This window comes from Mesoplodon mirus (genome assembly GCF_964341445.2).
Source record: "Mesoplodon mirus genome assembly, chromosome: 12".
Lineage (NCBI taxonomy): Eukaryota > Metazoa > Chordata > Mammalia > Artiodactyla > Ziphiidae > Mesoplodon > Mesoplodon mirus.
In genome coordinates this window covers 39,616,146-39,642,891 of record NC_138988.1, presented here as the reverse complement: position 1 = coordinate 39,642,891, position 26,746 = coordinate 39,616,146, and the positions used below count along the sequence as shown (strand labels likewise).

The 26,746-nt window shown below is 59.6% G+C and overlaps 1 protein-coding gene across 3 annotated transcripts in view; it reads right to left on the bottom strand.

The window, feature by feature from the left end:
- Nucleotides 1-25,357, bottom strand: part of COL7A1 (collagen type VII alpha 1 chain) — a 32,082-nt gene extending 6,725 nt beyond the window's left edge. Inside the window, exons 1-99 of one of the 3 annotated variants that reach the window (XM_082638380.1) lie at nt 25,285-25,357; nt 25,103-25,188; nt 24,455-24,635; nt 23,642-23,801; nt 23,463-23,556; nt 23,210-23,371; nt 22,881-23,044; nt 22,674-22,803; nt 22,455-22,571; nt 22,206-22,352; nt 22,004-22,120; nt 21,781-21,930; nt 21,570-21,698; nt 20,420-20,563; nt 19,976-20,101; nt 19,731-19,874; nt 19,006-19,128; nt 18,712-18,855; nt 18,225-18,350; nt 17,978-18,124; nt 17,595-17,720; nt 17,096-17,242; nt 16,733-16,867; nt 16,501-16,647; nt 16,283-16,419; nt 15,882-16,008; nt 15,650-15,796; nt 15,390-15,562; nt 15,257-15,292; nt 15,146-15,172; nt 15,007-15,051; nt 14,871-14,933; nt 14,359-14,430; nt 14,228-14,263; nt 14,048-14,083; nt 13,794-13,865; nt 13,615-13,692; nt 13,340-13,366; nt 13,204-13,257; nt 13,000-13,062; nt 12,849-12,908; nt 12,696-12,731; nt 12,452-12,496; nt 12,337-12,372; nt 11,935-11,979; nt 11,818-11,853; nt 11,664-11,696; nt 11,280-11,312; nt 11,067-11,120; nt 10,931-10,990; nt 10,800-10,835; nt 10,622-10,702; nt 10,486-10,521; nt 10,244-10,288; nt 9,936-10,007; nt 9,647-9,691; nt 9,372-9,398; nt 9,156-9,185; nt 8,945-9,025; nt 8,833-8,868; nt 8,722-8,757; nt 8,550-8,630; nt 8,256-8,291; nt 7,784-7,846; nt 7,471-7,515; nt 6,813-6,848; nt 6,702-6,737; nt 6,495-6,590; nt 6,353-6,388; nt 6,231-6,266; nt 6,067-6,114; nt 5,700-5,735; nt 5,446-5,568; nt 5,167-5,367; nt 5,041-5,076; nt 4,907-4,960; nt 4,655-4,723; nt 4,535-4,579; nt 4,337-4,399; nt 4,144-4,188; nt 3,782-3,817; nt 3,611-3,646; nt 3,419-3,463; nt 3,168-3,200; nt 3,028-3,090; nt 2,902-2,937; nt 2,742-2,822; nt 2,537-2,605; nt 2,369-2,404; nt 2,247-2,288; nt 2,047-2,091; nt 1,913-1,957; nt 1,348-1,383; nt 1,205-1,264; nt 956-1,063; nt 705-776; nt 515-550; nt 239-298; nt 72-116 (exon numbers count right to left, since the gene is read on the bottom strand). In XM_082638380.1, the coding sequence (XP_082494506.1) occupies nt 72-116; nt 239-298; nt 515-550; nt 705-776; nt 956-1,063; nt 1,205-1,264; nt 1,348-1,383; nt 1,913-1,957; nt 2,047-2,091; nt 2,247-2,288; nt 2,369-2,404; nt 2,537-2,605; nt 2,742-2,822; nt 2,902-2,937; nt 3,028-3,090; nt 3,168-3,200; nt 3,419-3,463; nt 3,611-3,646; nt 3,782-3,817; nt 4,144-4,188; nt 4,337-4,399; nt 4,535-4,579; nt 4,655-4,723; nt 4,907-4,960; nt 5,041-5,076; nt 5,167-5,367; nt 5,446-5,568; nt 5,700-5,735; nt 6,067-6,114; nt 6,231-6,266; nt 6,353-6,388; nt 6,495-6,590; nt 6,702-6,737; nt 6,813-6,848; nt 7,471-7,515; nt 7,784-7,846; nt 8,256-8,291; nt 8,550-8,630; nt 8,722-8,757; nt 8,833-8,868; nt 8,945-9,025; nt 9,156-9,185; nt 9,372-9,398; nt 9,647-9,691; nt 9,936-10,007; nt 10,244-10,288; nt 10,486-10,521; nt 10,622-10,702; nt 10,800-10,835; nt 10,931-10,990; nt 11,067-11,120; nt 11,280-11,312; nt 11,664-11,696; nt 11,818-11,853; nt 11,935-11,979; nt 12,337-12,372; nt 12,452-12,496; nt 12,696-12,731; nt 12,849-12,908; nt 13,000-13,062; nt 13,204-13,257; nt 13,340-13,366; nt 13,615-13,692; nt 13,794-13,865; nt 14,048-14,083; nt 14,228-14,263; nt 14,359-14,430; nt 14,871-14,933; nt 15,007-15,051; nt 15,146-15,172; nt 15,257-15,292; nt 15,390-15,562; nt 15,650-15,796; nt 15,882-16,008; nt 16,283-16,419; nt 16,501-16,647; nt 16,733-16,867; nt 17,096-17,242; nt 17,595-17,720; nt 17,978-18,124; nt 18,225-18,350; nt 18,712-18,855; nt 19,006-19,128; nt 19,731-19,874; nt 19,976-20,101; nt 20,420-20,563; nt 21,570-21,698; nt 21,781-21,930; nt 22,004-22,120; nt 22,206-22,352; nt 22,455-22,571; nt 22,674-22,803; nt 22,881-23,044; nt 23,210-23,371; nt 23,463-23,556; nt 23,642-23,801; nt 24,455-24,635; nt 25,103-25,187 (7,470 nt within the window). In that variant the 5' untranslated portion in view covers nt 25,188; nt 25,285-25,357. The remainder of the gene's footprint in view (nt 1-71; nt 117-238; nt 299-514; nt 551-704; nt 777-955; nt 1,064-1,204; nt 1,265-1,347; nt 1,384-1,912; nt 1,958-2,046; nt 2,092-2,246; nt 2,289-2,368; nt 2,405-2,536; nt 2,606-2,741; nt 2,823-2,901; nt 2,938-3,027; nt 3,091-3,167; nt 3,201-3,418; nt 3,464-3,610; nt 3,647-3,781; nt 3,818-4,143; nt 4,189-4,336; nt 4,400-4,534; nt 4,580-4,654; nt 4,724-4,906; nt 4,961-5,040; nt 5,077-5,166; nt 5,368-5,445; nt 5,569-5,699; nt 5,736-6,066; nt 6,115-6,230; nt 6,267-6,352; nt 6,389-6,494; nt 6,591-6,701; nt 6,738-6,812; nt 6,849-7,470; nt 7,516-7,783; nt 7,847-8,255; nt 8,292-8,549; nt 8,631-8,721; nt 8,758-8,832; nt 8,869-8,944; nt 9,026-9,155; nt 9,186-9,371; nt 9,399-9,646; nt 9,692-9,935; nt 10,008-10,243; nt 10,289-10,485; nt 10,522-10,621; nt 10,703-10,799; nt 10,836-10,930; nt 10,991-11,066; nt 11,121-11,279; nt 11,313-11,663; nt 11,697-11,817; nt 11,854-11,934; nt 11,980-12,336; nt 12,373-12,451; nt 12,497-12,695; nt 12,732-12,848; nt 12,909-12,999; nt 13,063-13,203; nt 13,258-13,339; nt 13,367-13,614; nt 13,693-13,793; nt 13,866-14,047; nt 14,084-14,227; nt 14,264-14,358; nt 14,431-14,870; nt 14,934-15,006; nt 15,052-15,145; nt 15,173-15,256; nt 15,293-15,389; nt 15,563-15,649; nt 15,797-15,881; nt 16,009-16,282; nt 16,420-16,500; nt 16,648-16,732; nt 16,868-17,095; nt 17,243-17,594; nt 17,721-17,977; nt 18,125-18,224; nt 18,351-18,711; nt 18,856-19,005; nt 19,129-19,730; nt 19,875-19,975; nt 20,102-20,419; nt 20,564-21,569; nt 21,699-21,780; nt 21,931-22,003; nt 22,121-22,205; nt 22,353-22,454; nt 22,572-22,673; nt 22,804-22,880; nt 23,045-23,209; nt 23,372-23,462; nt 23,557-23,641; nt 23,802-24,454; nt 24,636-25,102; nt 25,189-25,284) is intronic. The other 2 variants (XM_082638381.1, XM_082638382.1) reach the window with 2 other exon arrangements.
- Between the last annotated feature and the right edge of the window lie 1,389 nt (nt 25,358-26,746).

The following is a 26,746-nucleotide window of genomic DNA, read 5'->3' as shown; positions in this document are numbered from 1 at the left end:
GTCACAAGGACACAGAGGGCACAGACAGGGGACTGAGTCACACCACTGGCTCTTTCCCCAGGGGAACCCACCATGAGTCCTCGGGGTCCCTCCAGGCCGGGGCGGCCATCTTCACCCTGGATGGTGACAATAGATTCAGTGACTCGATAAGTTGGAAATCAGAGGCGAGAGCTGTGATGAAGGGAGTCCCAGGGTGGCTCCCTGGAATGGCCATGGCTGCAGAGCAGGACATACGTACCCGGACACCTGGCTCCCCACGCTCGCCTCGGGTCCCAGGCGGCCCTGCTCCAGGGTCTCCCTGGAGATCAACAGGACACCAGGGATCAGTGAGGGGAACTGGTGGAGGACAGAGGGTCATGGGAGGTCGGTGGAGGTTGGAGGGAGTGACAGGGGTCAGTGGAGATTGGAGGAGGTGACAGGGGTCAGTGGAGATTAGAGGGGGTGACAGGGGTTAGTGGAAGCTGGAGGGGGTGACAGGGGTGCAAGAGAGAGCCAGCAGTATTGTCCCATCTACCTTGTCTCCTTTGAGTCCACGGGCCCCAGGTGCTCCCTGTGGGCAGAGTGAGGTGAGGCTTCTGTGCCCCTCAAAGGCACACACACATCTAGCCACACAGTGTGGCATAGTCCCCAGCCTAAGTCCCCACATGGACAGACTCCAACACACAGCAATCAGAGACATGGGGCGTTGGGGCACTTCTACTCACCGCTAACCCAAGGGGTCCAGGTGGCCCCAAGGGACCTGGGGCTCCCTCTCTCCCTGGGGGGCCTGCCAGACCCTACAGTGAAAATGAGGCAAGAGAGGCGAAGGGTGACTTAGGAACCTTCCTCCCGTGCTGTCCCCCCAAAACCAGGAGCCCCCTCGACAGGGTTGGGCCCCCTTCTCCTCCTCACCCAGTACCAGATTCAGAGGTCCTGAAGTCACCAAGTCCCCACATGCAGCCCTCAGCACCCTTACCCGCTCTCCACTGGGGCCCGGCTGACCCATCTCTCCTCGAGGGCCTGTCTGACCGGGGAACCCCACAATACCAGGAGAACCAGGGGTGCCGGGGGGGCCCAAGTCTCCCTGGAACAAAAATAGCAAAGGGAGGAATGGCTCCAGCAGGACCCCTTCCCAGGACTAGCCCCAGAATATCCTCTTCCTCCCACCTCCAGGCCCCCCGCCCCACCTACTGCCCCCACTACTAGTGATGGGGCATTGCTTTACCTTTAGACCTGGAGGACCAATTGGCCCAGGGGGTCCCTGGACCCCAACTCCTGGGTCACCCTTCAAGGGAAAGAAGAGTCAGATCAGGCTCAGGGAGCCTCAGGACCATGACCCCCAGCAGGGATGCTTTAGGGCACACATACCTTGTGACCTTTGAGCCCTGGAGCCCCTTTCTGACCCTACAACAAAGTAAACAGCATTTGAGAGTAGGAACATGAACCCAGAGCTCAGGTATGGCCCCAAAACATTCCCAGGGGAGCTCAGAGGTGACCACGGACATTTGGGACCAAGGATGTGAGTGCAGGTATGTGGGAGTGCAGACAGGAGCAGGAACTCAGACATGTCCCATCCCAGGGAGCTTAGACATGACCACAGACATGAGCTCAGATACAGGAGCACAGACAGGATGGGGAAAGGGGCAGCACCAATACATGACCAAGGAGAGGCCCACAAAAACCCCCATGTGTCCTGAGACCTGGGAGATCAGACAGGAGCACGTGTGCTCAGACACAGGGAGGAACAGAAGACCTAGGACAGGCACGTGGAAGCCAAGAGGCGTGACCCCCGCATGCTCCCAGAGCAGGACCCTGAATGCTGGAATGTTCAGCCAGGCTCGGGTTCAGATGTGCCCAGGCCCAGGAACGGTCCCTCACATCCACGACTGCACTCCTCAACCCAGACTCAGACTCGCCCAGACCCCAGACTCACATCTTCACCAGGATCTCCAGGCTCCCCAGCACGGCCGGCTTCACCCTGCATAGAAAGGGTGGTGAGGGTGTCTAGCCACCCAACCGTACCCCTCCCTGCCCAATGCACAGGCCCTGGGGCCAGGCCCACCTCACCTTCTCGCCTCGCGGCCCTGGCAGTCCTCGGTCACCTTTGGCTCCCTGTGGATACAGGGGTCAGGAGGACACATGGGTGTCAGGGGCACAGACAGCTGAGACTCAGAGAGGGAGCATGAGGCCCGGACCACGTGGGGCATATTATGGAAAGTGAGGGTCACAGGGGTGGAGGAACTATGCTGTGGAGGTTCCACACTCACCGGCTCTCCCACCAGGTCTTCAGCAAGGCCTCCAGGGGCGCCCTGATGAGGGAAAGGGGTCAGTGGGGTTCCTCAGCCCTTAACCCTTGTGCCCCCCAAACCGGGGCCTCCCACACACTCACCTTCTCTCCCTTTGCTCCAGGGGGCCCGACCACAGCCTGCAGGGAACTCCTGGTGAGTTACCTCGCCTCCTGCCACCCCACCCCGCCATCCATATGGAAGGGACAAACTAGGCTTGGGGTGAGGCAGAGGAGCTGATGCAGAAGGTGGCGGTCAGGATCAAAGATCACCTGTCCAGGGGTGCCCATGGGTCCAGGCTCTCCTTTAGGTCCGACAGGTCCAGGCAGACCTGGTGACCCCTATGGCAGAATGGCGGGTGGAACTCAGTGCCTCTCCACCCCCTACCCCAGCTGCCCAGCCCTCCTCTTCCTCCAGGCACACGGCTGGCACAGGCCCCATCACATGCCCACAGCGAGCTCCCCTCAGAACACACACCGGCACGCCAGGGGCTCCTCTGTCTCCGTCCTTCCCACTGGCACCATCACGACCTGGCACTCCCGGCTTCCCCGTCTCCCCCTGAGAAAGGAGAGCTCTGTCAGGGGACTGCCCCCTGACTCCTGACCCCCGGAGTCTAGCCCTGATCCCCAGGACTCACCACTTGTCCAGGCAAACCTGGTGCCCCCTGAGGACCCTGAAGGAAACAAGTCAGATGTGAGAGGGACATGGAGAGCATGGGACCCAGAGGGCAGGGACATGTTATCCCTGCAGGGGCCTCACTCACCACAAGGCCTGAAGTGCCAGGGGGGCCAGGAAGTCCCACAGCTCCAGTGGGTCCAGGCAGGCCCTGGAGGAAGAAAAAGTTCAGGGCAGTGCCAACCCCACCCAGCTCCCTGTGACTAACCCATGGGCTGGGTCACTCACCCGTCCTGGTGGTCCTGTCTCTCCGGGCTCCCCCTGCCAAAACCCCAGAGACCGCATGACTCCACAGATGAACGAGAGGCCCTTCAGCCCCCATCCACAAGCAAAGCCCACATGGACGGGGCACCTTGGTGCTCAGTCGCATTACAGAGCAGTGACATTCCCAGAGGTTGGCAGATGTTATCCTGGTGCAGACAGGCTGCTCCAAGCCACCACCTCCTTCCAGCCACAAACCCACACATGCCTATACTCACCTTCAGGCCAGAAGGTCCCTGGGGTCCTGCAGGGCCAGCAAGACCCTAGAAAAAAGTATCAAGGGCAGGAAACTGGGGTCAGAGTTATCCACCTGGACTCATGGACTAACACAAACAAGTTATCCAACTGAGTCATCAGTGGGGACTGATGCCTGTCCCACCCCCACCGGGCAGTGCTGCCCCATCACTCACCGGGGCACCGGGTGGTCCAGGGTCTCCATGGCCACCCTGTTGGAGAGAGAAAGAGCCAGATGAGTGGGAGCCGATCCCACCCTCCCAGGGAAACTGAGGCAGTACTGCCCATTGTAGGGGTTACCCACTGTAGGATGGGAGCAGGAGGGAGCGGGATTCTGGGGTACTCACCATTGGGCCAGGGGTCCCCCTCGGACCTTGCAGACCCTGGATAGAGAAGGGGGCTGCTGAGCCTCAGTCTGGCCTCACTTGGGCCTGTTCCTGCCCTCTGGAGACCTTTGCCTGGGGGCCCCACTTCTGCACCTCTACCCCTCCCAGGCACAAATCACCCCATACCCACAGACTGCCCCACATGGACAATACACATGGGCCTGTACGCGTACACAGACATCATGCATCTGCACTCAGACCTGGGCACCCAGTCACCACACCCTGGCACCGGTCACTGGTGACACGTGCATACGGCGACCAGCACACAGCAAAGGGCAGCTGTTGCCCAGAATCTCGGCCAGGTTGTTCCTGCCATCACTCACCGGCTTCCCCTCAGGCCCAGCCACACCACGCTCTCCTGGTAGACCCTAGAGAGAACACATTTAAGGCCACACTGTCCTTGTTCCCCATCCCAGCTTCCCCCTAGACAGTCCCAGGCAGAGCAGACTCCAGCCCGGACAACACAAGTGAGAGCGGTGTACTTGTGCACACATGGCCCGTGGGGCAAGGACTCACCGGGCTGCCATTTTGACCCCTCTGTCCAGGCTCTCCCCAGTCTCCCTTGATGCCTGGCTCACCCTACAAGCAGAGTGTCATGCCCTGAGCCCCCATCACTGCCAGGTGCCCACAGACATGCCACCCCGGCATGCCCTCCCGCAGGTGACACGTGCATACGGCAGGGGAGGGGAAACATGGTGGGGTGGGAGGCCTCACCCTGTCTCCTTTGGGGCCTCGGTTGCCGTCACTGCCTGGCTCCCCCTGTGGGGATGACATGTCAAGCCAGGTGCTGGCGCCATGGCAAGGGTGGCCCCCAGGTTGATCCCACACACTGACCTTAGCACCCTTGAGTCCAGGGGGTCCTGGTTCTCTAGAGAGTCCAGAACCTGGCTCGTCCATGGCCACCTACAAGCACAAGGTCACAGGGGAGAGATGTGTCTGTCACAGAGGCACGGAGGAGTCATCCCAGATCACAGGGTGCCAGAGGGTTGTAGGGTCAGAGCCACCACATGAAATTTCTGGGGCTCAAACCAATGGTGGCCTCTTGGTGACAGCAGTCACAGGCTTGGGCAGAGCTGGGGTGATCACCTTGGGGCCAGGCGGGCCAGGGGGTCCAGGGAGGCCAGGAGGGCCGTCTCTGCCCTGAAGAAAAGAAGAAAATGGATAGCCACCCCAACACAGCCCATAGGCAGTCCCGCCCGGTAAAGCCCCCTCCAGCTCACCTGTTCTCCACGTTCTCCTTTCTCTCCCCGTTCTCCCTGAAGTGCAAATCGCAAGGTGAGGGCTATGCCCGTGGGGAGTCCAGCTCCTCCTGAGCCCACCTCCCCGGCCGTCCCAGCCAGGCTCACCCTCTCTCCTGGTCTCCCTGCCTCTCCCACACTCCCAGCCGGGCCTGGGAGCCCAGGGATACCAGGCTTTCCAGGTTCCCCAGCAAGGCCAGGAGGTCCAGGGGGGCCCCTCTCCCCAAGGGCCAGGCCAGGTGGCCCCTGAGGGCCGGGGTCTCCACGATCTCCCTTCAGCCCGCGTTCTCCAGAAAAGCCAGTGGGGCCCTGGAGGAACAGAAGAGTAAATGCTGGTGTCAACCACACCCTCCACAGGACACGCCCCCCTGAGCAGCCAACACATACCTCTTTGCCTGGGGGGCCCCGCTCTCCTGGGTCCCCCTTGGGGCCACGACGCCGTTCAGGCACAGGCAGGAAACTGCCAGAGCTCTCTTCCCAGCTCTCCACGATCTCCCGCAGGGCAGACGTCTGAGTGACAGTGAGGGGTCAGGAGAGCAGGGCCATTCCTGCAGCCTCCCACGCCCTGGCCTGGCCCTGTGGGCATTACTTGTCCCGTGGGGTTCCCACCAGCCCCCATGCCCAGCCCCCAAACAACCTACCTTGATGCCAATATTTTCCAGCAACCGCTCCACATTCTGGGGACACAAACTGGGTGAGGGGCTGCCCACAGAGGAAAAGGCCCCACACTGCCCCCCAGAACAGCCTCCATACCCTCTTCCCCAGGCCTCTTGCCCAGAGGACCCTTTAGCCCTTGGTTGAGGTGGCTCGAGGTCACTGGAAGCCCCTGCCTGCCGTGTGCCCGCTGCCCAGGTTCCCCTCAGCGAAGGCTACAGGAATCCCAACAGGGCAGGGGGCTGAGCACACAGTACAGCTCCGGTGGGGCCTCACGGCAAGTGGAAGGGGACAGAGGTGGCCGCTACAGGCGTGCACGGAACAGTCAAGGGCCAGGTCCCAGGCTTCACTCACCGCCATGCTCGCAGGATCTCCTCTCAGACCACGCTCTCCTGGGAGGCCCTGGAGACACCAAGAGACAAGCTGCTGGACCCAGTTTGGGGTTGGGGCTGGGGGCATGTGCGCGCATGCGCGGGTGCTACGGCTACCGGGGCAAGTGAAAAAGATGGGGGCCTCACCTGTTCCCCTTTGGGTCCAGTCTCCCCACGGTCACCCTGAGAAAAAGAATGACCAGTGGAGAAAGTGCCCCCACTCTGGGCAGCCCCTGACCATAGCCCCCACCCAGCATCTGCACACTCACCTTGGAGCCCGAACCTCCCGGAACACCAGGGAAACCCTGAGATATGTCAGAACACAGAAATCACACAGGATCATGGCCTCCCACAGCGACAACATAATGGCCCGTGTTGCTCCCAAGTCCTGGAACTACCCTGGACACTCACCTGGCCAGGAGGGCCGATCTGCCCTGGGATGCCCGGGGGGCCCTGGAGTCCAGGGCTACCAGGAGCTCCTCGCTCACCCTTGGGGCCATCATGACCCTGTGGAGGATGCAGCCAGCATCAGGACCCTGAGACCCCAGAAAGGAGTGGAGCCACATATCACAGGGTCAGGGTCAGGGGTCAGAGGTTGCAGAAGACTCCAACACTCACTTCTCTCCCAGGAGCGCCCGAATCTCCCTTCTCTCCCTAAGGAAGACAAGGAGGGTGCTTCAGACATGGCCCCAATCTGAGCCAGAGCAGACTCCAAGTGAGGGGACTCACCTTCCTCCCATCTTCTCCAGGGTCCCCAGGTCCTCCCTGCAGGCAGAGGACTCACATCAGACCCAACAGAATTAAGAATTAAGAACTGTCTGTGTGTCTTGGTAACTGTCTGCAAGTCCTGTGTCTACCTCACTATGTGTGGCCATATGTATATGAGTGACTGTGGATACAAATGCATATGTCGGTCTGTCCCCACATGTATCACACATCAGAGCCTTGGATGTGTGTCTCACCACACCTCCACAGAGGTACACGTGCAGCCCTGGGGCCAAGTCATAGTACGTGTATGGGTGGAAGTGTTTGTGTGTCAACATGTCTTCAGTATCCCTGAATATGGGCTTCACACCTGTGTGTTGGCACCTCTCCATCTGTGTCTGAGGCTCTTTGCCTGTGCCTGTGGCTGTGGTTATTTTAGCTTGTGTTGGCCCATCCAGGCACAGGTCGGCACGTCCACTTAACTCACTGTGTCTGTGAGGCTGCCTGTGTGTGCACATGGACGTGTGCTTCAGGATGTATCTGTATGTGTGGGCTACGTACTCGGGTGTCGGCACGTGTCAGCATGTATCTGTGTGTGTGCCCCATGTGCATGGCACATCTGGGCCATGTCCATGTGCTAGCATTTTTTGGAGGTTTCACTGTGTCTACCCTGGACACTCACGTTTTTCCCATTCAGGCCAGGCTTGCCATCCTTGCCTGGCTTTCCCTGTGGGAACAGATCATTGGTCAGAAGTCAGGGTTGGGGTGAGGGCAGTAAGGGGGCAAAAGGGTACCACGAGGGGACTTCCCTGGTGCACAGTGGATAAGACTCCGAGCTCCCAATGCAGGGGGCCCGGGTTTGATCCCTGGTCAGGGAACTAGATCCCACATGCATGCCACAACTAAGGAGCCCGCCTGCTGCAACTAAGACCCAGTGCAACCAAACAAATAAATAAATAAAATTTTTAAAAGGGTACCCTGAAAGTGGGACTCACCGGTGCTCCAAGGGGACCAGAGGGGCCAGGGGGGCCCTGTTCTCCTCGAAGGCCAGGAAGTCCCTGGAAAAAATCTTTGCTAGGATTGAGAGGGCCACTGATATATCTCCTGGGGCACATCCATGGACTTGGAGAACCCCACTAAGAACCTCCTCCCGTGTAGAGTCCCCCCAGAATTGGGAGGAGCCATTGAGGTCCCGAGGCTGAGACCCGATAGGGTAGGGGGCCCCCTGTTGAAACTCCCAAGGCAAGAACCCTCAGGATTTGGGGGTCCTACTATAGTGCCCAAGGCAGAGAAGATCAGAAAGCAGGACTCTGCTCAAACCTGCCTGCCAGGGACTGGGACCCTCCCAAGGACAGGGCTGGACCAACTCCCCCTACTCCCGCTGGTGCTGTGACTATGAAGACTGGGCTACACAGTTCATGCTGGACCCCTGAGCCGCCCTCCACCCTAATATCTCCCCTTACTTACGTCTCTCCCTGGGTCCCCAGCCTTGCCTATAGCACCCTGAGGAGAGACTCAAGTCAGGGAGTCTGCAGTGGTCACGGGGTCAGGGGCACTGCCCACTGACAGGGCCACTAGTTCCTGTGAACCCAAGGCCTGTCAGGCAGTAACATCGCCCACCCAGGCAGGGTACTAGGGGAAGACACAGAAAACCCATCTGGCCCCAGAGCTCATCAAGACCCAAAAGACTTCAGCGAGTCTGGAGCCATACAAAGGGGCAAGGGAAGGGGCGTTGACCAGGCAGTGACCGTCACGACTCACAGGCAGCCCAGGGGGACCAGGGGTTCCTGGTTTCCCATCCAGTCCACTGCGGCCATCCAGGCCAGGGGGGCCCCGGTCACCCTGAGGAAAACAGAGTGGTAAGAGGCCTCAAAGGATGAGATGGATCTGAGAGCCCAGGCTCACAGTCGGAAAGCCTCCATGCCTTTCTCACCTTTTCTCCTGCTGGGCCTCGAACACCTGGGTCCCCCTGAAGGGAACAAGGTCAGTGAGAGGTGAGGGCAAGATGGGAACTTAGGCTGATGGGGCAAAGTGTGTCACTCACCTGTGGGCCTGGGGACCCCCGAAGTCCACTGATGCCCTGAGGACAGGGGGAGGAAGAAATCAGAGCAGGCTTTCCCAGGCCCACATGTTCCCATGGGAGAAGCCATACTCACTCTCTCCCCAGAAGCTCCAGGGGGGCCGGGGTCACCCTTGGGTCCTCGAGGACCCTCCTGTCCACGGTCCCCAGACTCTCCCTATGGTAGAGACAAACGTGTTGAGGGAATAGCGCTAGGGTCACAGGCATGCCCGAAGCAGAACCTCTCATGGGAGTGCTGGGATGCTTTCTCATGCTCAGAGCTTCACTCCACCCACAGAACATGATACCTTCTCTCTGACTCCAAGTCCTGTGTCCACCTGTGGAGGGAATGGCCAGTGAGAAAAATAGTTCAAGTAGGGGAAGAGGAGTTGGTGAGGATCAATGAAGACATCAGGGGGTAGTGGGGGAAGTGGGAGTCAGTGGAAGGGATGAAGGGACACTGTGTGGGGCCAACAGGGGCAGATGAGGGAGATGACAGAGAATCAGACCCAGTCAACCCTTACCAGCCGTCCAGGGGGTCCTGGGGGACCCTAGGAAAGGAAAGAATTGTAGTCAACAGGAGTCCTGCGGCCCCACAGTACGGCTCAGGTTTGCCTCGAGCTCAGCTCTGCTCCCAGATTCCCTGCACCCCAGCGCCAAACCCCAGGAGCCAGGTCAGGCCTGGAGGTGGCCACCAGGGCTCCTGACCTTGACCTCCAGGCCCTTAATGGAGGTGCTGACCAGACTGAGCACCAGAACCCTGTATCCCTCCCGAGCCCAGAACACCAGCACTACTCACTGGCTCCCCACGGTCACCCTTGGGTCCAGATGGTCCAGGGCTCCCCTGCAGAAAGTCAGGGGGTCAGGGTCAGTGAGGAGAGGCAGCAGTTTGGGGGAGCTTTGGAAACACCCTAAGGATTCATGGGGATCCTGGTGGTCTTTGGGGGTTGTGATGAAGGGGTCAAAGGAAATGAGGACTGTGAGGGTTTAGCACTGCAAGGTCGGGGTGGCAGGGTCAGAGGCTGGGAGCTGGATGGTTGGAGATTGAAGCTGAGGTTAGAGTTCAGGGATCAGAGGTCAAGACTCACGTTTCGTCCATCCTCTCCAGGATCTCCCTGGTCTCCCTTCTCACCCACGGGCCCCCGAGTTCCAGGTGACCCCTGAGAAGAGCAGCTGGTGTGAGACAGACCCTCCCAGCATTTTGCAGATTCCCCCATGACCCCCATACTGTCGCGGTTCTCCATCACCCTGAAAACCATGTCAGAGTTTCCCATCACCACGTGCCTCCCTCCAGACTCTCCCATCACCCTTTCTCCCCTGAGTTTCCCACAGCTTTATGCCCACCTCCTATAAGTTCTCTCATCAACCCCCCTTACTTCTCCCCGCAAAGCCTCACCCGAAGGCCACGCTCGCCAGCTTTTCCAGGCAAACCTGGTTCACCCTGGTGGTGGAGAGAACGCCACATCAAACAGGTGAGTTAGGCTCAAACTAACTCAGGGAGTGGCGACAGAGAAGGGCCTGGGAACCAACTGGACCAGAGGCAGGGGGGTGGACTGGATAACCTGGTGGAGCCCCAGCCCCCCAGTGATCACAGTTCAAGGATAAAGGATCAGAAACCACAGTGGGAAGGAATCTCACCGGGGGACCCTCGTCACCTTTCTCTCCAACTTCACCCTGTGAGACATGAGTGTCAGCCTTGGTCCCCAAACCCCCAGGGAGGCCAGCAGTACCCTACTCCCCATCCCCCAGCACTCCCCCAGTCCAGTCCTCTTACATCTCGTCCTCGGGGGCCGATGGGTCCTGGAGAACCAGGACGCCCAGGGTCCCCCGTCTCTCCGGGAGGCCCTGAGTCACCCTGTGGAGGAGGCAAGAGTGATGCAGCACGTATAGCCAGCCCTTGAGGGGAGGTGACCCCAGGAACCTTGATGCTACCCAAGGTCACAGGCACTCACCGGGGGTCCTGCTCTGCCAGTGAGGCCAATGGGACCCTGCAGGGCATAGGGAGGGAGGTACGACTCAGTTGGGGCTCCCAGGCACCACCTCATCTCCTTCTGTCACACTCCCCATCCCCACATTTACTCACCCGGACTCCAGGGTCTCCCTTGGGGCCAGGGTCCCCAGGAAGAACCAAGCCAGGTGGGCCCTGGGGGAGGAAGGATCAGAGGTCAGGGGACACAACTGTCACCTGCCCTAACCCCTAAACACTTCCCCACACTTACCCGTTCCCCTTTGACTCCGGTAGCTCCTTTGGGCCCAGGGAGCCCCATGTCTCCCTGGAGGTGACAAAGACCATCAGCGTCAGCCACAGGCTCCATGAACCCACCACCCAGCGACCATGCCACAACTGTCATGACCTCCAGGGGCCTCCAGGCAGGCCCTATGACCTTGATCTCAACCCTGTAACAGCTTCCCTTCACTCTTACCAGACTTACCTTCTCTCCTTTAGCTCCAGCACCCCCAGGTCCCTGAAAACAAACAGGACAGACACGGCTTGGCCCTGCCTAGGGATCACACTACTACAGCCTTGACTGGAGTTGGGGTTATATAGAATTAGAAGTCTCTACCCAGAGGTCACAGGGACACCTGCTGGGAGCAGGGCAGGGGTTACACAGGGCTCACGACCTGTATGGTGGTCATGGGGTCACAGGATCACAGCCAGGAGTTGGAAGGCGTGTTACAGCATTAGAGTCACAGAGCTCTGAGCCAGTCCAGGGTCCCAAGGTTATGGGGTCACAGCCTGGAACGCTGGTTTCCAGGCGGGTCACACTGCTCAAGGGCCTGTGCGGTGATTGGAAACACACCCTTCCTTCACTCACCACTGCGGGGTCCCCAGGGCGACCAGGCTCCCCCTGTAGAGAAAGGATAGGGACAGGGATGAGTCAGGGACCCACCTAGGAACTCAAGGCCCCAGTATCCCACCTGCCACAGTCCCTGGTATCAGGGGCACTTGACTGCCAGCCCATGACCCACCTTCTCTCCTCGGCGGCCAGTGGGTCCTGGTGGCCCCTGCACATGGAGAAAGCATGAGCCCAGGATGGGGAGGAACGCATGAAAGCCCTACTCCTGATCCCACAGTCACATACTTACTTCAGGACCCTCAGGTCCAGGACGTCCAGCAACTCCTGGTGGACCCTGGGGAAGAGGAGAAGAAATGTTGACCCAGGTGGGTGGGGGCAGAGGGATTATGGCAGATAAGGGCTAGAGGTTCAGGATGGGGGTCACAGAAGATCAGGATTTAGGTCAGCAGGGGTCAAACTCAGCGGGAAGACAGAGACCAGGTCAGTGGAAGTCAAGGTCAGTTCAGCAGGGTCAGAAAGCTAAAAGCGGGTCCCTGGAGTTGAGGGTTAGAGCCTGCATCAGCAGAGATTAGGAGTCATGTGAGGAAGGGTGGAGGGCCAGGGGCAGTGGAGATCAAGGGCAAGAAGTCAGAACCAGGAGGGGTACGGAACCAAGGTCTGCTGGCACTGGCAGTGGAGTCAGTGGGCTCACCTGTGGTCCCGCTGGGCCAGGGGATCCACGTTCACCCTGATGGAGCAGAATGGGTCAGAGCTGAGTCTGGCCCCAGATCCTCCGGGGCCCTGAGAGCCCCCCAGGCTGCACTTACCTTTTCTCCAGTCTCACCCATGGCCCCTGTTAGTCCTCGGTCACCCTGAGGGGAGAGAGATAGGAGAGGGGCCTTTACTGTCGAACCCCAGACAAAACGTCTCAAACTCCAATCATCTGTCTCTGAAATCACAGCCTCTGACCTGGGGAGAACCCTTATCTCCTGATCCTCCTGCCTCCCCTAATCCTATAGGGGTCCCAGTGTGTCACCTCTCATACTTGACCCCTCACAAAATGGTACTTACTTTGGGGCCAGTGTCTCCAGGAAGTCCCTGTAGGCCCTGAAAGGGGTTCAGAGATTTCGGTTTTGGAATAAGGATGGAGTAGAGGGTTGATGGCTGAGGGTGGGGGCTGGAGCTATGCCCACCACGCTCAGAATCCCTGGCCTCCACACTCACCGGCTCACCCGGGGTCCCAGGTTGTCCTGGGAGGCCTGGGGCTCCATATTCACAGTCACCCTGAAGGAGAAACAGGTGGGTAGAAGACCCTGCTCCCAGCACCCAGAGGCCTCACCCCAGAACTGGGACACCAAAAGGTCAGGTCTCCCACCTTTTCTCCTTTTTCTCCAGGGGGGCCAACTGAGCCTTGGGGTCCACGGCTTCCAGGAAGACCCTAGGAGGAAGTGAGTAAAAATGTGAGCCGCAAACTGAGGTCCAGCACCCACCCACTGCCCCAGCAGAGCCCCCAGCTCCTCTATCCACACCCCAGAGCATGGCCCAAAGGGTCCCCAGCAGAGCCTCAAGGCTCCCTCACCGGCAGCCCAGGCTCCCCTAAAGCAACGCTGCCATCACCTGGTCCAGGGGGGCCCTGGGAAAGAACAGCAGGTCAGGGGATGGCCGGGGGGAATCAGACTCCAAGCCACCCCCAGCATAACTTGCCCCTCACTTACCCGCTCCCCACGATCACCTTTCTCACCCTAGAAGAGAGATCATGACACATGACCCTGGACTACACCTCCACACCCCAAGATACCAGGAGGAATGAGAGTCTTGGGGTCAAACTGGATTACAAAGTTCATGGAGGAACTGAGGAGTCATGGGTGGGGGTGGTCAAGAGGTCACATGAGCTCAGAGTCACCAGCAGGGGTTGTGTGGGTTTGAATGAGGTCACCAGGTCACTGGATCACATGGAGATGATGAGACCACATGGCGGTCATGCCCTCACCTTCACAGCTGTTCCAGAAAATCCTGGGGGACCACGGGGTCCTGGGTCTCCCAATGGGCCACGAGATCCAGGGGGACCCTGATGGAAGAGACAAAATATAAAGTACAACCCCATAGACCCACCCCATTGGTTCCCCCATCGCACATCACTCCCCCATCCCACCATACTCTAGAACTTACTGGAGGTCCAGGGTCCCCTTTCTGCCCAGGAAGCCCTGGGCCCTCGCCTCCAATGACTCGTCCAGGCTCTCCCTGCAGGACAGAGAACAGCAGGAAGGATTCAGGGTATGGGAGCCTTGAGGTAGGAGAAGCCCCTAGAGGTCCCCAGCTATTCCTCATCATGCTTTAGGCCCCACACGGTGTCTGTCCTGGGGCAACCCTGTTCCTCCCTGGGACATCCCGGCTTGGTTCCCTCCCCTCCCTCCTTCACCTACCGGCTCCCCCTTTGGGCCTCGAGGCCCTCGCTCTCCCTGAGGACAAAACAGAGCAAAGGGTGATGCTTGGTCTCAGCACATTTCAGGGTGGTCCCCTACAAGCCAACCCCGCTCCACCACCCCAGCTCCCCACCCTGCAGAAAGGGCTCTGGGAAGACACTGTGGGGCAGAGCAACTTACTGGTTCTCCACGAGGACTGGGCCACCCTGGGGAGCCCTGTAAATGGAGGCCAGAGTCAGACGAGTCAGACCACCCCACCGGCTCAAGCAAAGTGTCCCACCATGTGAATTGCGAGGGCAAGGCTTGCTCACCTTCGGGCCGGGGGTTCCAGGAGTCCCAGGGCGGCCAGGGCTGCCTGGAGGCCCATCTGCCCCAGGGAAGCCCTAAGGAGGCAAAGAGGTTAGGGCAGGAAGGGACCCTCCCTCAGTGCCCCTGGTTCGCTGGAGGAGCCCCGACTGACTATTCTTCACCTGAAGCCCTCACCCCACAGGCCCCTGAGCGTTGTTGGGGGTACAGCAGTGATGTATGTACCCTCTGAGCTGAATGGAGCCGAACCCCAGGCACAAGGGCAGTGATAAGGCCAGGGCCTTCCCTGCCTCTTGGACTTGGAACTTCCACCCAGGCTCTCCAGGGGATCTCAAAACCCCATTGGTCCCCCCTAATTCAGATCCTTCCCCAAAATCTCTGCTGTGGTTGATAATGTCCACTTAGGCTTCTAGGAATACTCTGTGTTTCTAACTCTGTTTTTTCATTCCCTCTTGTAAAAACCCTGAAGAAGCTTCGAGGATTGTCTTAGGGGAACCTCAATGGTCTCTCCACTCACCCTCTCACCCTTCACAATGGTACTTCCAGGAGGTCCCTGGGGGCCAGGAACACCCATCCTGCCCTGAGAGGAGAGAGCAGGTGAGGAGGCAGTACGCCGGTCAGGGGACAGAGGACAGGTATGGGGAGGCACTCACCGGGAGGCCGGGGGGGCCAGGAGGCCCGGCTTGTCCTTTCAGCCCCTAGGAAGGATGATTGGTGAGCCCTGTGCTGCTGACCTCCCCCTGACCCACTGAGCCCCCAAGCCATTCTCTACCCCCCACCAGAGCCACTCACCATCTCTCCAGGTTCCCCTTTCTGGCCCTGGGGAAAGATGTGTTGGGTGACGGTCAGAGTGGCAAGTTCCAAGAGTGGCCCTCACCCACCCTCTCAACCCTGGACACTTACCTTTGGACAATGCACCGAGCAAGGCTCTGGCTGTAGCTGTGGACACAAGGTCTCCTTGAGGTCAGCCGTTCTACCAAGAGCCCCCAGACCCGCTGTTTTTCACCACCTAGTCCCCCAGAGGCCCCTTCCAAACCTGGGTGGTCAAAGCCGTCTGACACAGGGCTGTTGCCAGACTACTGACTGCCTGGTCCAAGCTTGGACCATCATCCACGGCGAAGAAGGTCTGGGCAGAGTCCATGCCCGGCACCAAGCGACGCAGCTGTTCTGGGTCAGCTCCTGCCAGGCCCAGCATCATCACTTTGAGCCCTAAGAAGGGGTCCATCAGCTTGCATGACGACCCTTCTGGGGCCAACCCTATTCCCAGGCCCCATTCCCACCAGCCCTGCTCCTTACCAGCAGCCTGGGCCTCACGGATAGAGCTGAAGAGGTCACCTCTCAAGGGCTCATCCACCAGTAGAACCATCACCCCCGGCACATGCCGGCGTCGTCCAGGGGCATCTGGTGCCAACAGGTATCTGTGAGCTGTAACCACAGCTGTGCCTGGGAGAAAGGTCATGTCAGAACCCAGGGGCACCAAGCTCCCAATGGGAAAGCCCCAAGAATCCATGTCCACTGTAGTCCTTACCCAGGTTGTTCCCACTTGGGTCTGTGTAGGGGATGTTGCGGATCTTCTGCCGGATAACACCAAGGTCATGGGAGCTGTTCAGCAAGAACAGTGGGGAGGGCCGGTGACTGTAGGACAGGAGGCCAACCTAGGGTGGGGAGACCACAGAGCCTGGGGAGGATGACACAGCAGGGACAGGGACACAGAGCCTGGTGGGAGACACAGAGCCCAAGGTGTGTAACTAAACCTGATCTATTAGGGGGTCAGCAGTGATGGTAGGATACAGAGCCCCAGCAAGTGAGGTGATCTGGAGCCTGGGGAAGGGCAGGGAGAAAGCCTGGACCAGTGGTGGGACAGGGAAATGGTGTGGGACCAGGGGTGGGCAGGGACAGGTAGGAGTCTGGCTGCCTCTGGGGCCAAACCTGGATGGCCTGTGGCCCAAGAGGCCCAAGTGCAGACACCAGATGCTCCAGGGCTCGCTTCACAGCCTCTGCGCGATGAGCATTGTCTCGAGTGGTATGCAGCAGGAACACCACGTCCATCAGGCCATGGGGACACACTGCAGGAAGGGGGCTGAGTTACTGAAGCAGTCAGCCCATCTAGCTACTCTCTTGGGCCCCTCCCACTGGGCCCACCATACCTGGGGTCTGTGTGACCGAGGCCTCAGGACCCTGTACACCCTCCTGGACAGGTGTCAGGGAGAATATGTAGGTGATGCCAGGCTCTAGCCCTGTCACCCGCTGGGAGCTTGAGATCCCCGGAAGTGTCTGTGAGGCCCCAGGCAATTCTGCAGAGGACAGAGCTCAGTTAAACAGGAGGCCCTCCATGGAGCCCCCACTGCCAGCCCACCCGAACACTGGCCTCCCCGTCACCTTGGCCAGGGCCTCTGAGTGGCTGCCAGGATAGGATGTAGCTGGATACCCCAGACACCGGGGTCCAGGCCAGGGTCACTGAGTCGACTGAGGTGTCTACAACACGCAGTTCAGTGCTTGGGACACGAGGTGACTCTGAAAGAGGAATCAAGGACTAGGGATCCGAGTATGTGTCCCGAGAACCCAGAGGAGAGAGATCTAAGGAGATCTTGGGGCAGATTCATCTTAGTGAAGGAAGTGTCACCAGAGGTCATGCTGGGATCACCCCGGGTCAGGAATGGTAGCGGGGGCTACAGGAGGAGTCACTCAGGGTCATGGGGTACAGGAAATCAGGGTGGGTCATCAGTAGGGGTAAGAGCACACCAGTGTATGCAGTTACTTCTGAGGGGGGCCCTTCTCCAGCTGTCCCCAAGACACTCAGCCATATACGGTAGTGGGTCGCTGGTTCCAGCCCGTCCAGTTCGTAGCTGCTGAGTTCCGGCCCCAGGACCCGGGACTGTTCCTGGCCACCTGGGGCAGGCATGATAGGGGGGCAGGGGCACGTAGGAGGATGCTACAGATCGGCATTAATGGACACGCCCACCTCACTGACCCCCCACGTACCTTACTGACAAGGACCCCGCCAGCCTCACTGACTGATCCTGCTGATGGGGTCCACCCTCCTGACTGATCTCCTCATTCTCGCTGACCCTGCCCGACTGACCCTCATTGATCCCACGCACCTAGGTGACTGATACCAGGTACCTTCAGCAATCCCGCAGACCCCCACTGACAGACCCTGCCCACTCTCACTGATTTCACCGACCCCACCCCCAACCCCGCCCCATTGGTCCCTAACCTCCCTACCGGGAGCACCTCTCACCCTCAGGTCGCCAACGCAGGCGGAAGCCGCGTGCCCCGGGCACTGGCTGCCAGCGCAGCCTCAGCGAGTGCTCCCCTCGCTGCACTACACGAAGCATCTCCAGGGCTGGTGGAGCCTCCTCAGGTGCTAGAGAGAAAGCACAAGAATCAGGGAGGCTCCGCCCCCCACTGATCTCTGTGCCAATCCCAGACCAACCCTGGAACACGCACCGCCCCCAACAGGCCCCACTGCCTATTCCAGGCTACATCCGCCTCCCCCGAAGACCCCGCCCCCACAGGTTCACTACCAATCCCTGGACCCTTTTCCATTCCTGAGAACAAACCCCGCCCCCAAACCGTCCAGGGCACCATTCCAAGGCTCGCGCCAGCCCGAGCTCTGCCTACGCGTGGTGACGACAATGGAGACAGGTGCGCCCTCACGGTCCCCCACAAGTGCAGTCACTCTCACTGAGTAGCTGACTCCGCCTTCGAGGCCCCGTATCTCTGCGGAGTCCGTGTTTCCTGGGAGCACCTCCTGTCTCGTGGGGCCACCTGGTCAGGCGAGCATAGGGCAACGGTCAGGGATAGGGGTGGCTGACCAAAGGGGCCAATCCCAGCCAGGAAGGGCAAGGGCAGGGTCAGGGAACCATACCCTCGCTCCGGCCCCAGGCCAGTCTGTAAGCTGTGGCTCCAGTGACCCCCACCCAGGTGACCCGCAGAACATCACTGGAAGCATTGAGGATCTGCAGCTTCGAGACACTGCCCACGGGCTGAGGGTCTGGGGGAAGACACAGGGAAAAGGATCAGGGGCCACTGGCAGAGAACAGGGCAGAGAACAAGGTGGCAGAACAGGCATGTTCAACGCAGGGAGGTCTATCTGAAGGTCAGTATGAGGTTACTGTGGACGGGTCAGTGTACGCAACTCCTGAGTGGGAAAAGATCAGTGCCTCAGAGTGGGCAGTGTGGAGCAGCCAGGAGGTCACTGTGGGTGGACTCCTAGTCAATGTGGGGTACGTCAGTGTGGGGAGAGAAGTCATGAGAAGAGCTGTGATGGAGCGGGCAGCTGGAGCAGTCAGGAATACGCAGCAGGACAGGGTAGCCAATGAGATGTGGTTGGCAGATGGCCAGGGTCCACTTACCGGTCCTTACAACCACAGAGGCAGGGGTCCCATCCATACCAGCCACACGGGCCCACACATGCACTGTGTACTCGGTATCTGGCTTCAGCCCATCCAGCTCAGCCACTGTGGCCTCCCCAGAAACCAACTGGGATTTCTCTGGGCCTAGGAGGATGAAGGTAGCTCTAGGACTAGCCAGACTCTGCCCCCAGTGTCCCACCTGGACCCCGAAGAAACCCCTGCTCCCATTCCACCCAGACCTGCCCCCGACAACCTCCAAAACCTCTGATCCCTTCCCAAACCTCTGGTGCCCACCGTGGCCTGAGTGCCAGGAGACCCTGTATCCTGTGGCACCAGGAACCCTGTTCCAGGTGATGGTGACAGATGAGCTGCTGACTTGAGTCACACGGACTGTCTTCATTGGGCCCAGTGGGTCTGCTGGGGAGAGGCAGTGGGGAGTCTGATGGAAGAGGCAGTGGAGGGTCTGATGGGGGAGGGGTTGGGGGGACATCTAATAGAGGAAGGCAATGGGAGTCTAAAGGGAGGCAAGGATTTGATAGCGGATGCAGTGAATGGGTCAGATGGGGAAGGAGTGGGGGTTCTGACAGAGAGGATAGTAGAAATCTGAGGTGGCAGGTGACAGGAATCTGGGAGACCAGAGGGTCTGAGAGAGAAGGTAATAGGGTTCCGACGGAGGCACTAGGAGGCAGTGAGGGGGTCTGACAAAGAAGAAAAGTGTAAGTCTAAGAGGATGGTCAAGTCCGGCAGAAAAGGCAATGGGGTCTGAGAGATGAGGTGGTGGAAATCTGAGGGCAAGAAGAGCGGGGTGTTAGGGGACAGGCAGAGGAATCTGAAGAAGGCAGGGGCTTAAAAGGAGGCAAGGGAGACTGAAGGGGGAAGCAGGGCCTCTGAGGGAGGAGGCAGTGGGGATCTAAAGGGGGAGACTGGAGTTCTATGGAGAAGCAAGGGTCTGAAAGGGAAGGCATGAGGGTCTGAAGGGCCACTGGAGAGAGAGCCAAGGGGCTGGGTCAGGCCCTGACCAGTTCGAGCCACGGTGATCGCAGGTGGGCCCTCCTCTCTCCCTCGCAATGCCGACACAGCCACCTGGTAGGAGGTTCCAGGTCTCAGCCCCATGATATCTGTGGCAGTAGACTCTGAGGGCAATGTCTGGCTGGACTCCAGACCTAACGTCAGAGAGAAATGTTGGCATGGCTCCTGCCTGCCCCTTGGTCCCCCATACCCTGATCGTTCCCCTCAGCAACCCTCCCGCACATCCCACACTGACCATTGTCTGTCCTCCAGCTAACCCGAAATCCACTGGCTCCAGGCACAGGTCCCCAGGCCACCCTCACTCGCGTTGCGTCTGACGCCACTACCTGCAGCCCTGGGATGGCAAGTGTGGTCTCTGGCTCTGGGGATTAAAGATAGAGGTCAGGGGGCCTCCCTGGTGGCGCAGTGGTTGAGAGTCCGCCTGCCGATGCAGGGGATACGGGTTCGTGCCCCGGTCTGGGAGGATCCCATATGCCGCGGAGCGGCTGGGCCCGTGAGCCATGGCCGCTGAGCCTGCGCATCCGGAGCCTGTGCTCCGCAACGGGAGAGGCCACAACAGTGAGAGGCCCGCATACCGCAAAAAAAAAAAAAAAAAAAAAAAAAGATAGAGGTCAGGGATCAAAACCAGGACCAGAGTGAGTCAGGCAGCTGTCCCCCACAGCCCTCCTGCAGTGCTCACCCCGGCGAACAGTGAGGACGCTGGCACCACCCTCTCGGGTGCCTACTCGAGCTGACACCCACACTGTGTAGCTCAGCCCAGCCCGGACGTCATCCAAGTCAAAAGCTGTCTGACTCCCGGGAAGCACCAGGCTCCGCTCGATCCCTAAGGGAGAAGGCAGGATAGGCAGGCAGGGGTCAGTGAGAGATGGGAATGTGGGATGAAGGTGCTCAGTGATGGACAGAGATACAAGATGAAAAGGATCAGTGGGGGCAGGACAGAAATAAAGACGCAGACATAGAGAATGGACTTAAGGACACGAGGAGGGGGAAGGGTAAGCTGGGACAAAGTGAGAGAGTGGCATGGACATATATACGGTACCAAACATAAAATAGATAGCTAGTGGGAAGCAGCTGTATAGCACAGGGAGATCAGCTCGGTGCTTTGTGACCACCTAGAGGGGGGGGTGGGAGGGAGGGAGACGCAAGAGGGAGGAGATATGGGGATATATGTATATGTATAGCTGATTCACTTTGTTATAAAGCAGAAACTAACGCACCATTGTAAAGCAATTAAACCCCAATAAAGATGGTAAAACAAAAAAAAAGAAAAGAAAAGGGTCAGTGAGGGATGGGACATGGGACGGAAAGGTGTGAGAGATAAGGACAAGGGGTAAAAGGAGTCAGTGATGGACAGCGACACAGGATAATGGGCCAGTGATGAATGGGGACACATAATGACAGGAGTCAGTGGAGAAGGACATAAGATGTAGGATGTCAGAAGTCAGCGGACAGCGACATGAGTTAACATGTCATCGACAGACAGTGAGGTGGAGTCAGTATTGGATGGGGACATGGGAGAACAGTGGTCACAGCTAAGGTTATAGAAGGGCGGGGGTTGAGCTTGTGGTTGTGGAGAAGGGTGAAAGCCATGGCCAGGGAGGTGGGGCAGGGAGTGGAGACAGATCCAGATGAAGAGACAGGCAGGGTCAGGGCAGGGAGCAGACAGACCCTGTGACAGGTTCTGGTTCAGTGCCATCTTGGGAGGTGGATGGACAAGGAGAGAGGAGGAGGCTGTAGAGACCCCGGAGTGGAGGAGGGCTGGAAAGGCTGGAATGGTTGGAAAGGCTGGAACTTCAGTGTGTGTACGGGTCTGGCTGCGTCCCCCTCACCCTGGATGCTGCGCACGGTGATCCGATACTCGGTGGCGCTGGGAACTGGGCTCCAGGACACTCGCATCCGCTGCCCAGGCAGCTTGGTGGCCTGTAGGTCTGTCACAGGGCCCACGGGCAGCTCTGGCCCTGTTGGACAGCACAGCCTGAGAGGCAGCCTGGGGCCCCTGTACCTACCCCTCTCACTTGGCAGGGCCCACAGAGCCCTCACCAGGGGGGACCACGGTTGCAGGCGTGGCCACCTCGCGGCCCTCTAGCAGCGTGTAGAGTGTGAGGCGATACTCAGTGCCTGGCTGCAGCCCATCCAACTGGTAGCGGGTCACATCAGAGGGCAGCACCACCTTCTGTGGCACCTCCAAGCCTGCAAGATGACAGGGTCAGGCCAGCTGAGGCCAGGTCCAGACCCAGCCTGCCCACCCCCCACACACACGGACCACTCTCACGCCGCCACTCCAGCCGGTAGCCACGGGCCTCAGGCACCAAGTTCCAGGAAAGAAGGATGGATGTGGGGCCCAGGATGATGGGACGCAGGGTCTGCTCAACTGAAGTGTCTGCCCAGGGCACATGGGAGGTCAGTGGCCTCTGTGCCCTGCCAGCCTGCCCACCCAGCCTGAAGAAAGCACCCAGCCCTCTCACCGGTGCGGGCAGTCAGGGAGGTGGCAGGCCCCACGCTCCGGCCAAGCAGGGTGCTCACAGTCACCTCATAGTCTGTGCCAGGCTCCAGGTCACGCAGCAACACTGAGCCCTGCCCAGGGCCCAGCTCCTGCTGCTGCGTGGCCCCACCTGCACAGGGGGCACAGAGGGGTCAGTGGGTCTTGCAGACTCAGCACCCTACAGTCCTGTCTGAGGTGCAGGGACTTCCTTCAGCCCACACCTCTCACTCACCACTGAAGACCCGCCATGTCACGCGGTAGCCAGTGGCACCTGGCACACTCCGCCAGGCCACCAGGAGGCTGTGGGCTGTGGTGTTCTGGATGGTCAGCTCCGGTCCCTCCAGAGCAGCTAGGGGAAGGTCCCACCAGGGATTAGTAAGTCCAGAGTGGGGAGGGGTTACTGGGATGGGTGGTTAGGTGAGCAGGGTCAGAGGTTAGCAGAACTGCTCACTTGTCCGAGCTGTCCCGCTCACGGCCTCCCCGATGCTGTTGGCGTAGAGGGCAACCACCGTCACTTGGTACTCAGTCAGTGGCCGGAGACCCTGCAGCCTCACGCTGGTCTCACCCGCTGGGATGCTCACCTGCCCAGGGTCAGAGGTCACTTCATCTTGGCCAGCTAAGTCCCCAGCCCTCCACCTACCACTGCTGACATCCTTACCTCCTGCCGTTCACTCGACAGTGGCTGTCCCAGCCCCGTCAGTGGCGTGTACTGGACCTTGTAGCCAGTCACAGGGCCACTGGCCGCTGTCCACTGTACTCTCAAGGATTGACTGCCTGGCTCAGACAGCACCAGGTCTTGTGGACCAGAGGTTGAGTCATCAGCTGGGAAAGGGGCAGTCAGGCAACCAGGCAAGAGGATCAGGGGTCAGCACTTATGGTACAGCACTGGGCTCAAGGGTCAGGAGCACATGGGATGGAATCAGCACTCCCAGGTTGGGGTTCGGGTCAGGGTCCAGGTCAGGGCACACAGGGTGGGCAGGAACTCACAGGGCAGGGCCACAGGCACGCCACCTGCAGTTGTGCACACCCTCCGGGAAACAAGAGGCAGTAACGTCCTCAAGATGTTGAAGTCGTTGACGAAGAAGAAGAAATCGCTGGTCGGCTGCGAGGCGATTCGCTTCAGCTCCTCAGGGTCGGCATTCTTGATCCCTGAGGTGATGCCCAATCAGGGCTCAGCTGACCACATGCCCTCTGACTCATCCCTGCCCCAGCTGACCTGTCACCCCAGCTTGGTACTCACCCACAGCAAACAGCTTGACTCCCTGCGCCTTCAGCCTCTGGGCAGCTGTGTCCACCAGGTCCTGGGACTTCCCATCTGTGATGAGGATGCAGACCTGGGGCAGGTGCAGGGTCAAGTCAGGACTGCCTCAGACACTTACTTGGGGTCACCTTGGAAGGCATGGTAGGGTGAGAGATCACCTTGGGAACACCAGGTCGGGCCAGCTGGGGCAGAAAGACACGGTCAGCCACGTGGAGAATTGCAGCTCCTGTGCGCGTGTTGCCTCCCTTGTAGCTGAGCTCTCGGATGGCACGGATCACATCACCTCCTGAGCCAAGCACATCCAGGCCAAATTCTGTCCTGTGGGGAGGGGGGTGGCAGCAGGCTAGGAGCAAGGACTTTTTCCGGTCCTGGCCTCTAAGAGGCCTCTAGAATGAGGGTTGTTATCAGGCCCCCTTGAGGGTCCACTTGGTTCTGCGATTCCTACTTTCCATCTCTGAAGCTCCCAAGCTAACAAACTCCTTAGGTACCCAACTGTGTCGCACCTATGGCTGGGCCTGGGCAGGCCTGGACCCCTTGGGGCTCCCAGGCTCAGGTACCAGGATGTCTGGTGAATTAAATAATGGTAGGAGGAAGGGCCCAGTTATAAGCAGGTGGACACTGGCCAGACAGGGAGGCCCTCTGCTGAGTGAGGGAGGCTGAAGGTATCAGGAGGCTAGAACATGGAGAGTCCAGCAGGCACAGGGCATCTCAAGCCACTGGGTCCCCTTCTAGGCCTCTCCATCTCTAGATCAGAAAACACAGCTCCTATCTTTGGCAAGGCACTATTCAGGAGGGGTCTCAGATGTGAGGGCTGTACCTAGGAGATCCCTGCTTCTGTCTTAAGAAGATGTCCTGGCTGGTGGGAGGGGGGATCCTCTGGGTTCCCTAAAGCCTGACCTAGGGGTTTGGGGGCTCTCTGCTTCTTTCTGGGGGTGGGGTCCTGGTGGGTCCAGCTGTGGGGAACCACTCACCGTGGGTCATCGCTGTACTGCACGGCAGCGAAGCGCACACCCTGTGCACCGGCTGCCCCAGAGAAGGGTAGCACCAGCCCCTCAAGGAAACCCCTCACTTCGCGGAAGTTGCTTCGGCCAATGGACGAGGAGCCATCGAGTAGGAACACGATGTCAGCGGCGTAAAGGCGCGTGCAGCTCACTGGGGCAGGGAAGAGCGATCACGATTTTTTCTTGGGGCCCACCCACCCTCTACCCTCACTGTGGTCCCCTGGGGCTGGGGAGGGGGAGTCGGCCTCATCCACTGTGCAAACCAGCCCAGGCTGGCTTGGGCCTGGGAGCGGTGGAGGCAGCAGAGGTGGGGCCCGGAGCGGACTCTCCCGCGGAGGACTAGTGGGGAGGGAGAGTCGCCGGAGCGGGTGAGGATCTGGGACTGAGGTTGGCGTCTGGGGACCAGCGCGGAGTGACATAGGGTAGGGGACCCACGCACAACTGGATGCAGTTTGGGAGACGCAGTGTGGGTCGCGGAGGGTTTGGGGAGTCCAGGGAGAGTTAGGAGAAATGCATGAGTTGAGGAGGGTGGGAGGCGGGATCCAGGATGAAGGTCGAGTGGAGCCGCGGGTGGCAGGGTGCAGTGCCCTGGATGGGGTCCTTCCCTGCCGTACCCACCTCTCTCCCTGTGCTGGGCCCACACTCGGGGAGCCCCTGCCAGGATCCCCGCGCAGAGCGCAGCCACCAGGAGCCGCAGCCTCATCCTGGGTGAGGGAAACGGTCAGCCAGGACCCCGCCTCTGTCCCTCGGCCTTGGCGGGTCCGAGCCCAGCGCTCTCCCACCCCCAGTCCCGGTCTTGCCTGCCGGTCCACCGGCTCCGATCGGGCTCCAATCGCCAGCCGCTGCCGCAGTCCCGCAGCCACAGCAGAGAAAAGTCCCTGATCCCGGGGGCGGAGCAGTGGGCGGGGACCCAGGCGGCCCGCCCCCACCCATCGTCCCAGAAGTCGCCGCCCCTGCCACCCCTCCCCTGGACAGATGATCTGACTCCACTTAAGTGTAAAGACCCCCACCTCCCATGGCTTCTGGGATTTCCCCAGGAGGTTCTCTACAGATGGATGTTGAGGGATCCCTCTCCAACCCCATCTAGGGTCAGAGATCTTGGCTGCTTTAGGTCAAACAGACTAGAAGTGACTGCTGGAGACCAGACTTCAGACAGGTTCCTGGGGATGAAAGACGCAGCAGGATGTTGGTGGGGTAGAAGATGCAGCTGGAGGTGACTCACCACCCCCCTCCCCCCACCCCACCCCCACCTCCGACAGGGCTACCCAGACAAGCCCTCAGGCCATGAGTCCCGCTGGCCTCTCCTGTGATTCAGCCATTCCTCTGTCTGTTGGGTCTCCTGTGTCCCACCCCAATCCCCTCAACAGGCAGACCAGCTCCCAGCAAATGAGGGGCTCTAGGCTCATGCCAGGGAAAGCAAGGCACCACTGGGCTGCATCCAAGTAATGCCCACCCCTACTTTGGAAGGGGAAGCCAGGAGAAAATCTGTATTGTACTTATGCATACATGTCCATCCCAGTGTCCTGGACCCCCTGCTGTGCTCTGAACCAGCCCCAGGCAGATGCCATCCCGCTGTGCCTGCAGGGAGGGGTTATCCATGTGTGGAGAGTGGACCACCCACAGTGACAGCTCATCTCTCAGGAATCCACCCCCTCCTGCCTATGCCCCCACTGGTACGCCTGTCCTCCTCCAGCCAGGCTCCCCTACCCACACATTCTCATTTTGGCCCCTCAGAGTCCCCTCCTCCAACCTACTCTTATTCTGCATTGGGTCTTCGTTGCTGCGCGCAGGCTTTCTCTACTTGTGGTGAGCGGGGGCTACTCTTTGTTGCAGTGCGTAGGCTTCTCATTGTGGTGGCTTCTCTTGTTGCAGAGCTCGGGCTCTAGGTGCGCGGGCTTCAGTAGTTGTGGCATGCGGGCTCAGTAGTTGCAGCTCGCGGGCTCTAGAGCGCAGGCTCAGTAGTTGTGGCACACGGGCTTAATTGCCCCATGGCATGTGGGATCTTCCTGGACCAGGGCTCGAACCTGTGTCCCCTGCATCAGCAGGCAGATTCTTAACCACTGTGCCACCAGGGAAGTCCCCAACCTACTCTTCTTGAAGACCCCCTTCCACCCATCATCTCTGCCAGGCCCAGAGGTCACCCTGGGCTCCTCCCTCCCTTCCTCACTGCCCTCAAGATCCGCCTGTGGTGTCCACCTTCATAACTACTCCTTCCTCACTCCTCTTCCCTTAACCAGGCTGAATTCCCACCCGTCTCCCTCA